The 15,409-nt window shown below is 30.7% G+C and overlaps 1 protein-coding gene across 3 annotated transcripts in view; it reads left to right on the plus strand.

The window, feature by feature from the left end:
* in (protein inturned) overlaps positions 1–15,158 on the plus strand; it is a 24,928-nt gene extending 9,770 nt beyond the window's left edge. The window contains exons 11-23 of one of the 3 annotated variants that reach the window (XM_014417058.3): positions 314–473; positions 796–849; positions 2,358–2,405; positions 4,133–4,351; positions 5,075–5,124; positions 5,457–5,558; positions 5,640–5,749; positions 5,925–5,999; positions 8,486–8,613; positions 9,857–9,924; positions 12,465–12,636; positions 14,490–14,614; positions 14,692–15,158. In XM_014417058.3, the coding sequence (XP_014272544.1) occupies positions 314–473; positions 796–849; positions 2,358–2,405; positions 4,133–4,351; positions 5,075–5,124; positions 5,457–5,558; positions 5,640–5,749; positions 5,925–5,999; positions 8,486–8,613; positions 9,857–9,924; positions 12,465–12,636; positions 14,490–14,614; positions 14,692–14,803 (1,423 nt within the window). In that variant the 3' untranslated portion in view covers positions 14,804–15,158. Of the gene's footprint in view, positions 1–313; positions 474–795; positions 850–2,357; positions 2,406–4,132; positions 4,352–5,074; positions 5,125–5,456; positions 5,559–5,639; positions 5,750–5,924; positions 6,000–8,485; positions 8,614–9,856; positions 9,925–10,006; positions 10,040–12,464; positions 12,637–14,489; positions 14,615–14,691 lie in introns of those variants that run through there. The other 2 variants (XM_014417059.3, XM_014417060.3) reach the window with 2 other exon arrangements.
* Positions 15,159–15,409: the final 251 nt, after the last annotated feature.

Raw genomic sequence — 15,409 nt, forward strand, 5'->3', positions numbered from 1 at the left:
TCGAATAAAAAAAAAATTTTGATTACAATTTAATTTTTTGTGTTATTTTTTACAATTTCAAGTTCTATCGGGCTTAAAAAAACACCCTATATCTTGTTTTCATTTATCCCTGACAAAGCCCTGCAAAGTGGCGCGAAACCTTGGCTAACAATAAATAGTTTTTTCTACTATTTTGGTACCTTTATTGACCACTACCCAGACTTTCTTCCTACAAAATAATTGTTTATTGATTATTTTCTCACAAAGCTATACATTGAACATGAATACACCCCCTGGAATATCGAATTTTTATCTCTCTCTTTTTATTGCAAAGGTGTTTTAGAAATGAAAGGAATGCCAATTCTCTTCAGAAGTTTTTCCATGCGTTGTTTAAGAGGCTATATAATAGAAAAAAGAATTTAGGAGAGTTCTTTTGCGAGTTCGAATCCCTATTACCTGCTGCACATCGCCTTGTACTACCTCATCATATTTATGCAAGTATTGTTATTTTTAAGGATCAGAGATGGGCAAAAATTAGCTTTAGTTAAAACTAACAGCTAAAATTGCCATGGTAACGACCCTTATTCATGAATGAACCATTGATAAATAAATATCGTATCCATGGCAACTTTAGCTATTATTTTCAACTATAGCTAATTTTTGCCAAACTCTGCTAAGGATCTAGCAACTATATTTTATAAGAATTAAAAAAAATTGTCTAACTAGATTTAAGAAGTATGCTATGTATCTAGCCCAACCTGATACAGTTGGGCAGTACAACTTTTTTGAATAAAGTTTTTCTCTCTCTTGTTTTAGGTTCAGATAGATGACGCACTAAATGAATTAGAAGCCAACGACATAGAGATCTATGTAAGTATTTCACTTGTTGAACTTTATTATGTACGGGATATTTGACTTTAATAATCTAAAAGAAGTTGATAGAAGCGATAGAATGAATGATGAATTTCAGTTGATTTAAACTATTTTTCACAAAACTATCCCCATCAGAAAAATAATATTGGGAATAAACATTTTGAACCATTACGCTACCTCCTTTGATTGAAAAAGTTGGCTTTAAACTTTATTTGGCTAAATATTTTATTATTATTACTACACTGAGGGTCGGGAATCCCTTCCTCACTTGGACCCAATTGGATCTTTTGTGAGTTACCCCTCTTTCCACTAGATATCCCGTATCAATCCTATACTTCTTACGAAGCTCAATAATTCTTTCAGGTTTGTTCTAGAAATGTCTTCAGGTTCCATTCTGTTCTGTCCCAAATACTGTAATCTTCGGAAGGTAAGGGCTTCACATTCACACAGAATGTGCTGTGCCTTTTCTTCATCTTTTATACATAGATGACAGGTGGAATCCTCCACCAGCCTCATCTTCTTAAGATGATATTTTAAGGGGCAGTGGCCCATGAGGAGTCCTGTTATCGTCCTCAGTTCATTTCTAGTAAGGTTAAGGTAAAATTTTGCCTTTTCCTCTGATATTTCAATGAAAAGCTTGGATTACATTAAATTAGATTTTTATTCAGGGCGAGCAACATCTAGGTTATTATGCCCTAAACAGCTTGGATTGCTTCATACCTGGTTTCAGTGTCCAGTATGTTTCCTTTTCTTTATGATCCCAGGAGTCTTCCTGATTGCAATTCCAGATATGGCTCAGGGCCAATAAGCATCATTTCTGATCCCTTCCTAGCTCGGGTATCTGCCATCTTGTTTCCTTCAGTCCCCTCATGTATGGATAAATATTACATTTTATACATTATATAATGCTTATTTAAATTAAAAGAAAGTAAAATGAAAAAAATCGTGGTTTCCCAGGAGAGACCCTGCAGTCAAAGTGTCAAAAGAATTTAAACCACTTCAACATCACTCTATTATTGATTATTCCTCATTATATTTTAATTTCTACTAAATTGGCTAAACCAAAAACTATGTTAAACCACTTATGTTTCACAGTTATAGTAAATCTAAGATGAGTTTGCCAGGGTATAAAGGAGGAGGAGGGGAGATCCCCACTCTTCTGTCTTCTCCATTCATTCAGTCGACTGGACTTCAAGTTCAGTGTTTAACTTTAAACGTTGAAACGTAAAAATATTTTCAAAAGCCTCACTCAAGGACTAGGAAAATTGTTATAATTAAAATAAAAAAGAAAAAAAGTTTGTTAATAAAAATTTTGTTGTAAACTTTGTTCCCAGTAGGAGAGGTTTGTTATGGTGAAGAGAGGTTCCATGAGCTCCCTCTCCTACAAGGAAACTCATTTTAGACATACTATACTTCATTACTAGTTGTATGATTTTTATTTTTATTTTTAATTAAGTAAGTAATTTTTGTAATTTATTTTACTCTTATTATGTACTGTTTTACAGGAGGACCAAAGATTATACTCGATTATTGGTTCCTGCTATTTTTATAAGGTAACAAAAAATAATTTGTTGAAATAAATAATAATAACTATTATTACTGAGGCAGTAGCTGGAAAAAAAAGGCATTTGCTGTTAAATGTCATTTTTCCAGAAAATTACACTTTTAGAACTGCTTGAGATGAGAGATGTTTTTATGCTCTTTATTTATAGAAAGGTTCAATGGTGGTTCAGTCTGGCTTTTCTTTCTAATTTTTGTGATAAAAGTGTTGAAAAACTGAGAGTCTGGTTCACAAGAAAATATTTTAAAAACAAACTGGAAGATTTCTGATTGTCCGGGTGCGGTAAAAAAAAAAGCTCTAATAGTGACAACTATTTTAATGAGCCAACATTTCACCCTATATTGCATGGCTTCGTCAGGGCTAAAAAAGATACAAACACTTTACATAAATAAAAAGTAAATGGAAAATTACAGGGTTTATAAAATGAAATGTGGAAATAAACAAGAAAAATAAAAGGTATATAAATAATACATGAAAACAGAAATAGAAACAGATAAAAAGAAGAAATATAAAAGAAAGTACAAAGTAAGAGATGAAAAGAAGGATAAGAATAAAATCAAGAAAACCAGAAGAAAATGAACGAGACAGAATTCATACCTGTTTTGACAGAAGTCAGAATGAACTGTTTGTATTGGAAGGAGTGGAAATGGCAGTTAAGAACGTTATATTTGTAAATCATTTTTAAGTAAACAATGTAAAAAATATTAAAATTAGGTAAACAATAAATGATAATATACATAATACAGGGGGAGAAGAAATATATAACAAAAAAAATATTTAAAATGTACATGGATAGAAAACAAAGAAGAAATAAAGTAGAGGAAAAAAAAATAGTATACAATACACATAAGTGATACAGAAAGACATTATACCAAATGAATATGGATACAGGGGTATATAAATTATATAATAGAAAAATTAAAAATAAGATACATAAATATAAAAGAAAAAGAAAGGATAGTAGCTATAAAATATAATTAAATTAAGTATGGGTCGAGAATTTGGAAAATAAAATCACAATAAAAGACTTGACAGGAAAGTGGGCTTCGGAAATGCAGAATCGGTATGTCAGGGAGATGCAGTCTTTATCAACTTTATGATTGACGGAATTCTGCATTAAATTTATATGAATGGACTCTGTGATGAGACGTTTTTTATGGTTGGGGATAGTAGCAAGAATTGAAGTATTAACAAAATTAAAAGCATGATTCTGGTTTAAAGCATCTTCTGACAATTTAGAGACAAATTGATTACAGGAGTTTGAGTTACAGAAGTTTGTTTCCACTTTAAAAACAACATGGAAGATATACGATTCTGATAAGTGGAAGTACTAATTTAAATAAATTGAAAAATTAGGTGGATGAGTTTTATTGATAAAAGTTTGGAAACATGTGGATGCTATTGGGATCAAGTTTAAACTTGTTACAGAATGTTTTTCCAAGCAATCTTTTACCTTCAATGCCATATCTCTGCTACCTGCATCTGTTCTGAGGAACCTCCTCCTCCGGTACCCAGCTAAGAATACCTTTGCCTGCCTGCCCTTCAAGTTCTTTGTTTTTTTTCTCCCCACAGCCTTCTTGGCTCAATTAAACTATGTATTGTGTGATCTACTTGAAGCTTTCAGTCAGATGCCCTTTTCCCAACTATCGGCTCAATTATTGTATTATTTTTATAATATTAGTTTTATCAGTTTTAACTTTAACTTGATTATGTATTCAGGGATACAAAGTGTGTTCACATCTGGCTAAAGAAGACCTCGTCGACGTAATGTCACTTTGTAAACAGAGCGATATCCTCGGCCTGATGAGAGCGGGTGTGAGCGAGCTGGTCTTCTGGAAGGAAGCGTACCCCAGCTCAGTGGGGCGGGGCCTTGGGCCGCACGCTGCTGCCCCCTACAGCCTCCTTCCTGCAAGCTGGTTCCTCCTCATTGTGGCCAAAGTATGAATTACTTATAATAAACTATTTTATCACTTCATGAAGCCATAATTGAATCATTCTATTTTGAATTTTTAGATTCCTTTAATTTCTTTGTAATTTTTTAAAAAATTGCCAATTTTAATGATTGACATTTGTATAGTCAAAACTCTATTAATGGTACTGTTATGTCAGTATAAGAGCTAGGGTAAAAAAGTCAGTTATCGCACCCCAATTTTTTATTACTTTAATGGAAACCATGTAATATTACTAGTAAAAATTGATTAATTGAGGGAATAAAAAATGGCAGCTGTTTCAAGATTTAAAAAAAAATTAATTTTTCTTGTTTTGTTAAATGCTGAGGTGAAAAAAACTTCCAATTAAAATATTTTACTATTCTATATTTTGTACTTGTACAACATTTCGGGATTGACCCCATGCTCATCTACTATTTATCCTAAAATTTCAACAAGTAATTTAATCTTATCAATAATTTTTATTTATATGCTAAATGGATACAATTAAAATTTGTATAATCAATATTTACCTCATATTTTTCAATTTTATCAGTTTCCATAGTTAGTGGACCTCAAAATGTATTTCTGCCGAAAACCCGAATATAAAATTTTACACGATTACAACACTTTCTCTTACTATATTTTCCATACATATATGTTAAGTGAAAGCAATAAAGACAGTCTTGTAAAATTAATTAAAATACCTAACTATTGTTTATTTTTTTATTAGGATCAGAACTTTCTATTTGTCTTGTTGGAATCTGCAAATCACACTGTAAGGTAAGAATTGATATTAATCTAACCAAATTATTATATGTAACACTGTAGCCATTTTCCTCTTAACCCAGTCACATTATTCAAATCTATTTCCACATACATAACTTACTTATATGTATATCTATTTACACATACATAACTCCTTGAAGTATTTGTTACAATTTATACACTATATATTTTTATTTTTTACTAAGTCATTTTTTTTCTCAGGACTTTTATATCTTGTTTATAATCTCCAGAAAAAAATTATCTAGAGATTATCATTGTCTTCACGAACCATATATTATAATGACACTTTTATCGACAACTCTTGAATCATTATTTATTTTTTCAAGAACTCTTCAAAAATCAGGACCTGATGTGGCTTACATCGAGGAAGCTCTGGCAACGCTCAAGCATATAATCAAAATTGGAATCCCTGGTGTCGCCAATAAATTGTGATTACACAGAAATTTTTCCATATTTGAATTTATTTCTTAATTAAAAAGTTGTTTAATGCAAAATTGTTCTTGATATAGATTAAAAACAAAGGATGCGCCAAAACCTGCTACTAATTATTCTCCAGTATCGGTTGAAAATAATCTACACACATCTTATAGTGAAACCACTCTTAATAAACAACATTCATGTAAGATCATTCGTACTTATTTTTCTATTATTAAATTTTAATATGTTTCCTATTATATAATATTAGTTCTTAATCTTCAAATATTTAAAAAATGTTCTTCAAATATAAATATAAATTCGTAATTGCTAAATTTTGGTCTGATTGTGAGTAATAATGTTTACTAAACTGTTGACAGTATCTTACCGTTCGTTGGACATTAGCCACTTACCTAGATCGAGGAGTAATATCAATTTGGTTTCCACATCTTCAGGTAAGTAAATAATAATTTTTAAAAATAGTATAGTAACAATAATTTAATAAAAGGAAGATGGTCCAAGATGGTCCAGGTGGGGTCAAAATAATTTAAATAGAAAATATGAAGAAGATGGTCAGCATTGTGATCAAAAAGGAAAAAATAGTTTTCAAATATTTACTATCCGACGTTTTCCCCCACTTTGTAGAGCTTCATCTAAAAAGATACAAAAACAACTAAGAAAATTATAACAATAACATACAAAAAAGTAAATTAAGGTAGGATAAATATTATTTAAAAAATAATTGAAAAGAAAATTACATACAAATAAAAGGAAGGAAGAATTAAGATATTATTAATATAAAATAAACTTGAATAAACAATGATAAAAATAAAAAAAATACGTAAACTATTTGGTTACAAAATACAGGAGACACATATAAAATGAAAAAACAGAAAAGTAGATGCGGGAAAACAAAATTTAAGATGGAAAATGAAGAAGAAAGTTTTAGTGTATTAAATTTTGTTTTTCCATATCTACTTTTCTGTTTTTGACTGCAACCTGACCTTCTTCATATTTTAAATTATACGGTCAATTATTTAGGTATATAAATAGAAAATAAAATATTTAATATCAGCCTGCGTTTTGCCACACATTGCAGAGATTCATCAGAGCTTTCTTTGGCTTTCCTTCATTCTGTAAGCCCTGCAATGTTAGGTGAAACATTGGCTCACAATAAATAGTTTATTTACTAATCTGGATCTCTAGGAAGTCTGGTGAGTCAATTCTTTTAAAATTTTTTGAGGTTAATCACTTCCATCCAAACAGCACACTGGACATGAGATAAGGTCCAAAGAGATAGTAAGAAATGTAGAATGATGGCTGTGCCAGAGAGAAGTGAAGATGCACAAATGGTGGACATGATTTCCAATATGAAATCATGAGGTGATTTTTATTGTATAAAATAAAATATATAAAGAAGAAGATTGGTGTTATATAGATTTTATTATTGTTATAGGTTTTTATAGTGCATGAATATGGGCCAGTGGTCCCGAAACGTTGTACAATTGTCATGAATAAATAAATAATAATTTATTTCAAATGATGGAAGTGATTAACCTCAAAAAATTTTAAAAGTTTATTTACTAATTAAATTATTTTGAGCGCACCTAAATCATCATCCTTTTACTAATTACACACGGTCAATATACAATCTTCCATAAATAATTTAAAATTTAGTTGTACTTATAAATAAGTGTTAACTAATTTCTATTAATAGATTTTTAGGTAAAATTGTTTCAAAATGCAATGGTAAAAATTTTACTATTCTTTTGCGATCTGTTGGTCTAATATGGCAGATTTTTTTAAATGGCTGTCATATATTTTTAGGTTTATTGCCAATAATTCCTAAAATATCACAAGTATAGCACTGAAGAGGGCAAAGATGAAAATGAGGCCTTATTGGCTGATTCACAGAGAATTAATTCCAGTCTATCTCATACTCCTGGCTTACGCAGATGACAATTGTATTCGGGAACAGTGAAAGAAATCTCTAATTTAATCTAAAAATCCTTCAAGAAGAGCTGTAGCTTTTAAACAGGGAAATTAACACAAAGAAATGAGGGAAAGAAAGAGAAAACCAAATAATACTACTGAAGGGAGGGGAGCTAGAGCACGTTAGATTTCAAGTACCGGGGGCCCGCCTGACGAAAACAACTGGATAGGCGGAGAAGTCCGAGAAAGAATAAGATTGGCAGGCAAATGCTTCCATTCACTCAAGGCTGGTTTCTTTGGAAAGAAAGAAGCTACAAAGAAGGTCAAAAAAGTAGTATATAAGACTACTGTCAAATTTGCATAATCTGATTTTTTCGGTTATTTTTTGGTATTATATAAAATTGGGGTCAGGAGCTCATTTTTTGAACCACCCTTAGCAGCTTAAACTAAAAGACTGAAAAGGCACCGCAACTGCGATGCAGCCTGCAAGCTAGGTCCTGGCTTCCCCATATCATTATGGTATATCCAAAGACATATGCTGGCCAGCCTCTGATCAAGAAAATTCATGGTTTTCACTATTTCGCCCTCTGACATATTGGCTCAACCTGGATGAGGAAAGTAGCGAGAAGACACTTAGACATAACCATGGCAGCAAACTTCCTAGATAGATGTCACACAGATAAGATATAACAATATATTCATCTGAGACTCACCCAATGCTCTGTCTTATCTTATATTATTAAAATAATTATTATCTATTAACCATACTAACATATTAATATAATTTGCCCCTCCAGGGAATAATAATTGGTTAAAGATAAACATAGCTATGTTAGCCTGAAGACAAAATTGCTTGTAATTTAATCCCTTGAAAATTGATTGTCTAAACTATTATCAATGTAATTTTTGAGTTCAGTTATCAACCATTTGATAATCAGACTAGATTATGCTACTATGATATAGTCGGCTTTGAAGTTTCAAATGAAAACATTTTATGATATTGGGACAGGTTTTTGCAATGACTCTCTGAGTAGTGATGATTGCCCTCCGGTTATTGGCCGACGTGCTGAACGAGAACTAGCAATGGAGACTGTATCAAGAGCTTCTGATGTATCTGACGATTCTGACTGGAACAAGGTAAATTATAAATGAAAAAAAAAATCATGATTTATTTTAATTAAAATAATTTTTATTTTTTATTGATAGTTATGACATCAGTTATCTTAATGATGAGCATTTTTTACAAGTGTAATAAATGTTATTTATCCACAAAATGTATTATTAGGTCAATAAAAACGTAAATAAGTTTGCTAAAATAAGAGCTCTAATAGAGCTATTGGCGTTCAATAGTTCCCAAGATATAGCTTTTTAAAAAGCAACATTTCATTAAAAATCAGCAGTTAGTGAATTTATTTTGAGAAATCTATATATCAAGATCTATATTTTAGCAAATTAGCTCACTGTAAATGATGTTCTCTTTGGTTTTCTAGTGTTGTTGGTAGTTTAAAAAATATGGAGCTCTGAATGAAAAATTATTTTTTTTTTTAACATTTTGAAATAACCACCATTTTTTATTCACTCCACGTGTTTATGTTCTGCTCAACCAACTGCTTCTACAGTTGTCAAAAATTGTTGACCACGTAATCTATTTTTGATGGGAGAATAAGAAAGTGCCAAATCAGTTTTGTATGGCAGATGATTCGGGGGGTGACAGTAGCAGCGTGGTAACAAGTCTGTCTGCGTACCCAAAAGTTGCGAGTTTGAGTTCCTGGCCCTATCCGGGATTTTTTCAAGCATATAATTATACAATACTCACTCGCATCCTCCTCCCAGGCATTTGTGAGGCCTGTTAGCCAATGGGTGGCACTCACAAAAATAGTCGTGGGAGTGACGAACCTATCCTATGAAAACCACGTCATGAAACGCGGGATGTATTTCCTAAGTACAACGCACGAGGCCTTGGACCCCCACAGTCTGTCATGCCAATAAAAAAAAAAATTAAAATAACAATGTTTTTAAAATTATTAATATTAATCAAGATTTTTAATATTTAATATGTTATTTTTTAATTTACAACGTCTCTTTTCTGTTCTCAATAACAGTGAAATTGTTTTTGATTTTACATCTTTAGAAAGTGGAAGTACCTATATGTGAATAAAATATAGATACTTTTTATCTGTCTCATTTAGTAATTAATATTCTCATTATACTCTAGTATATGCCAAACATGTTTAGCCTGAAAAATTTTAAACTATCAGTCCATAACTTCCGTGTTTATTTTAAATCAAAGAAATGAATGAGGACCCTTGAAAAATAATTCTCTATTGATATTATTTTATGAGCTAAGTTATAATTATTAATAATTGTGACATTTATACAGGATTACAAATCCTATGCTAAAGGCCACTCCCACGATTTGGAAGGCACAGAAGTGAATGTCCAGTTGAAGTGAGAAAATTATCCTACTGTTATCATCTTTCCACCATTTTTCTTATCTTTCACATTACTAAATCTATTTTTTCTAATTAAGGTGGCAGAATTGGTAATGGTGTTTTACAATCAGGTGAAATACAATGATTATTCAATTGGGCATGTACTTGCTATGTTATGATTAAATCTAGCTGGTCTGATATAGGAGGCATGTAAAGAAAGTTAGAGTACTCAATCTTTTGTATTTAAAAAAAACATTTATAAAGTACAGGATATTGGAGGTATATATTGTCATTTTATTTTCTTGGATTGTTTGTATTTTATAATAATTTTCTTAAGTAATAGTAATAATTTTCTTTCTCAGTTTTTGCATAACTTCAATTTTAAATTAAAGTTATGCATATATTTTAATAATATATATTCTATATTTGATACCGTATAACTTAAAATATGAAGAAGATGGTCAGTAAAAAAAGAAAAAAATAGTTTTCAACTATTTAAAGTCCAACATTTTGCCAACACTTTGCAGAAATATCTCTAACAGCCCTGCAAAGTGGAGCGAAACGTCGGACATTATATAGTTAAAATCTATTTGTTCTAATTTGACTGCAACCCTGACCATCTTCTACATATTTTAATTTTCTTTTTTTTACATATATTTACTAACTAGATTTTTATATTCATATTCATATTTATGTACTCCTTTTGGCTTATATAACTTTATACTTTATTTATTTTTAAAATTATTCATTATCAATAATATAAAGAAAATATTATTTTAATGTATATGGGGGAATTTGTATGTTTTGTATTTAAAAAGTTTTATTTAATCTAAGTTACAATTTTAAATTAAAAATTATTTATGATTTATGAAGAATTTATTTGAAATATAGGGTTATTTAATCTTATTTTATATTAAAGAGTTTAATCTTATTTTATTTTTAGGGTTACTTAATCTTATATTATTTTCATATATTTAGGATTATTCTATAACACACTTTAATAAAAAGAAAAATGAAAAACAAAACTAATAAAACGTGAAGTACATACTGACATGTGTAGGTATGCACACAAGTGAGGTGGTACAAGTTATGGCTGATTTCAGAGTTGACAAATAGATTGAAAGAAGCAGCTAATGTTTAAAAGTTAACAATGCATTTGCAAGTTACGTAACTTAGATAGGTAAAAGTAAAATATAACCAAAATGTTATTCATTAGCAAGGATATGATTCCTGATCCATTCATGATGGAAGGATTGTATCTTAGATCCTCAACATTACAAGATTGTTCACCCGTATGATATCCAGATTTGCAAAGGGATCTGTCCTGCTTTGAGCAGAGGAGGGACGGTGTACAATAGGCCCTTTGTGGCCACGGTGCACTTTTGCCAAAAAAAAAAAAAAAGAAGGTAACAACAAATAATTTGAAAAATAAAAGATATAGGGGGGGGGAATTAAAATAAAGTGTACAAATAAAAGAAAATGCTAAAAATAAAAATGAATAATGTGAATTGTGTCACTAAAGAATCAATATTGTGTAAATAAATTGAGTATTTGGGAATATGCTACAGATAAGTTTTGTTTGTCGGTTTTTAAATAGACAGAAGAAGGTTGTACTTGGATATAAAAGCTTTCAGAAATGAGTCTTTTGTCAAAGTTACGGACTATGATATGTATTGGAGTTTGAGAAATTTGAGAAAATCAAACATATACTTCAAAGATAAGAAGTGTTAAGGAAGTTTTGAAGCAGAAGAAAGATTTTTTTATTTTTATTTTACTGTAGACATAAAATATTACAAAATGTTACTTATTTTTCTATATAATCACCCTCCTCATTGAACTTCCCTGCCATCTTCAAAACCCCTTGTTTCACCTCATTGGTTCGAAATTTTTTTCCACCCATGTGAGTACATCAGAAAGGTGAAAGGATGGACATTTGAGGGTACCATCCATTTCAGGGAAGTAAACAGGAACCACCCTGCTTAATCCCCTGAAATGGTACCTTCAGATGTCCATCCTTTCACCTTCCTGACATACTGACATGGGTGGAAAAAAAAGTGGTTCAATATATCACAACTAAAAGATTTCAAAAGCACCTTAGAGGTATTGGCCTTGTGGAACAAACACATTGCCTTCGTCAACATTCTCCTGCATTTGTTTCTCTTTCTGCGGGAAGGAACCTTATAATAGTGCACAGCTCGTTTTTTATAAAACATATTTCCCAGAAACAGGCACTACAAGACAAGTTTTGGTACTGATGTAGGCCTCCGATGTTCATTGTTTTCAAGAGACCTTCACTACTTGTCAGTGTTGACTTTTGACAAAAAATTTATATAACACAACATCCCAACAGTACTCTTGCTTTCTGTACATGCCTTGTTGCTCTTATTAATATATATTATATTTTCTTTAACTAATCCCTTTGCTTTTGAATGATGATGTTTTCTTTTTTTAAAAGAAATATTTTGTGAATCATTTCACTATAATCTCTCTCCTTTGCTTTGAGAACCATGTTGTTTCGAAGCGTTGTTTATTAAGCAAGTGATATCCCAATTTCAGGCTAACATCAGGTAAAGAAGATGTTATGATACATTACGTTCATTTGGACAAATCTGAGGGAGTATTGATATCGCCAGTGACAAGTAGCCCAGACCATGCCTACCTCTTGAACAATTTCAGGCATCACGCTCATCAAATAAGAAAAATATTATTGAATACGATAGCGTTCAAGGTAATTTAAATTATTTTCAAGTTAATGTTTTTATATTCCAATATGTAAGAGTATGATTTATTCATTTAACTAACTTTACTAACTCTGATTGAACATTACTTGTACAGAGTCAGTGCTGACGATTTGCGGGTATCTTTCACTTTAGCGGGTATCTGTCGGGTATTCGGTTAAAGTTGATTTACGTTCTATGTAGGTGTGCTAGTGCAGTGTCGCACTAGTCCTTCAACAAGTTTTTTTAGTTAATCATTAGAGAATTTTTCTATTACTAACACGTTATTACTTTTCTTTATATATTGAATTTTAGATATAAAAATAGAATTTCTTTTTGAGGTCCAGGATTGATTTATTTTTGAGGCATGGGATTAATATAATTTATGTCTCTTAGGCCAATTTATTTTTGGGGCCTGGGGCTGATACAATTTTATGTTTATGGACGAATATATAGGGATAATGTTTTCCTGCTTATCGTCATTACACTTGATAAGGTTGTATGTTGTGAAAGTTCACTGTCGAGGTCTATTCATATGACAGTTAATTGTACTATTAACAATTACGCCATTGGTAGTACTGGACAGTAATTCAACTGTTTCCATACTATAATATAGATTCTTGCAAATGACTAAAAATTACAATGTATTCTACGATAAAATTCTAATACAGATGTGTCAGTTTTTCAGAAACAATCAAATAAATATGATTAAATCAGGTTTGTAGGAAGATAGTCCAGGTGACAGTAAATAAAGGTACCAAAATAGTATAAAAAACTATTTATTGCTAACCAACATTTGCCCCACGTCATAAGTCTCTTTTGCATTGTGAACGATGAATGATGAAGCCCTGCAAAGTTGGGTGAAACGTTCAATAACAATAAATAGTTTTATATATACATATATAAATAGTTGACCGTGTAATTTAAAATATGAAGATGGTTAAGGTTAAGGTAAAAATAGCTTTCAACTATTTATTGTCCGACATTTCACCCCACTTTGTAGGGCTTCATCAGGGCTAAAAAGATACAAAAAACAACCAAGAACATTACAACAAGATACAAAAAGGTAGGATAAATATTATATAAAAAATAAGTGAAAAGAAAATTATATACAAATAAGAGGAAGGAAGAAATAAAATAGTATTAATATAAAATAAATTTGAATGAACAATGATAAGAATAAAAAAATACGTGAACTATACAGTTAAAAAAGTACAGGAGACGCATATAAAACGAAAAAAAAAAACAGAAAATTAGATGTGGGAAAACAAACTAGTTATATCATAGCTTTATATACTTTTTTGGTACCTTTATGTACCCCTACCTGGATTATCTTCCTACGATCTACTTTTTATGGTAAACTATCTTATTCCAATATTAAATCAGTTTTATTAGAATTTTAAAAGTGAAACTTCTTTACCGATGTTCTACAACTCAACGCAGCACTGGTCAATTCTATCAAAAAAATTTGTGTATTGTATTAGGAGCTTAGAGGAGCCGATTGAGTGAGCTCCTGTCTCCTGACAGGAGGATATAAGCTTCTATTCAATATAAAAATTTCCCCAGTTGGAATTGACTCAGGTAATGGAATGGCCGTCCTATCCTAACTATTATTATTATTATGGAACTAACATTTTTTGCCTTTAGCTGTAGCAGGGAATGCATCATCATTATTAATACAATTTTAATATATCATTGTATTTTTACAAGTTTCACTTCTGCTGACAGTCCCAACGCTGCAAAAATTTTGTATCCATTTACTTTGTTATGTTTTTTTTTTCCACACGTACGATTTGATTTTTTTTATTTCTGTATTCTTTGTTTATCCATTACAATGGTAATTAATGAATTTTTTTTTCTCCAGAAATTGAAAACGCCTGAGGCTTCTGCAGTTACTTTTAATAAGTCATTAGTTGCTATTAAAGAACACGGGATCTTGTTCGGATACGAGGACAAAAAAGGAGTGTCTCATACGTATTGGGTTGTGGGGTAAGTTTTATTCGTATTTTAATCTTCTACTTTCGAGAAAAAATTATGATTTTATCGCCTGATTTATATTTTTTCAGGAGACTTTTCTTCTCTCCACACTTGAAGGAAGTTTACGCCTGCTATTGGGACTCCTGCCCTCAAAGCATGGTAGAGGTCGCGTTCAGGCTTGCTCTCAAAAGCACATTTTAGTTTTAATTTCAAACTGGATCCAGATAAAATGTCTTTTTTTGTTTTTTAAGTACATTTCAGTTAAAATCGAAAATAGTGTCAGTAAAAAGCAACACTATTTATTTCTAATTTAGTAAATCTTAGCTTTGACACATTACTCAAATATTGATCAATTTACAATTGTGTTCGCAATATTAAACTTGAAAAAAAATCTTAGTTAAATGTTAAGTGCTAGAGATCAAAATTTAATAGGTTATGGTAACCTATGATTTAGTATACATTGATATGTTTAAAAGAAAGTACAATTGTTAGAAGTTATGAGGATAGAGAGGATTTATTATGTAACATTTTCAAATAAATGTTCATTTATAATCGATTTTATTTTCCAAATAATTTTTTACCTTTTATTCTAAGATATTTGATGAAAAAAGTGTTTCATTTAAAAATAAAATATTTAAATTCTTAAGAAGATGGTCAGGGTTGTGGTCAAAAGAGAATAAAAATAGTTAACTATTTATTTTCTGATGTTTTGCCCCACTTTGTAGATCTTCATCAGGGCTGTTTAAGTTGATAGCTTAACTAGTCTTACTTTCTTTGTTAAGTCTCTAAACCGAACAGCTCTGATGA

This window comes from Halyomorpha halys, unplaced genomic scaffold (genome assembly GCF_000696795.3).
Source record: "Halyomorpha halys isolate HHAL.00 unplaced genomic scaffold, Hhal_1.1 Scaffold145.1, whole genome shotgun sequence".
NCBI lineage: Eukaryota > Metazoa > Arthropoda > Insecta > Hemiptera > Pentatomidae > Halyomorpha > Halyomorpha halys.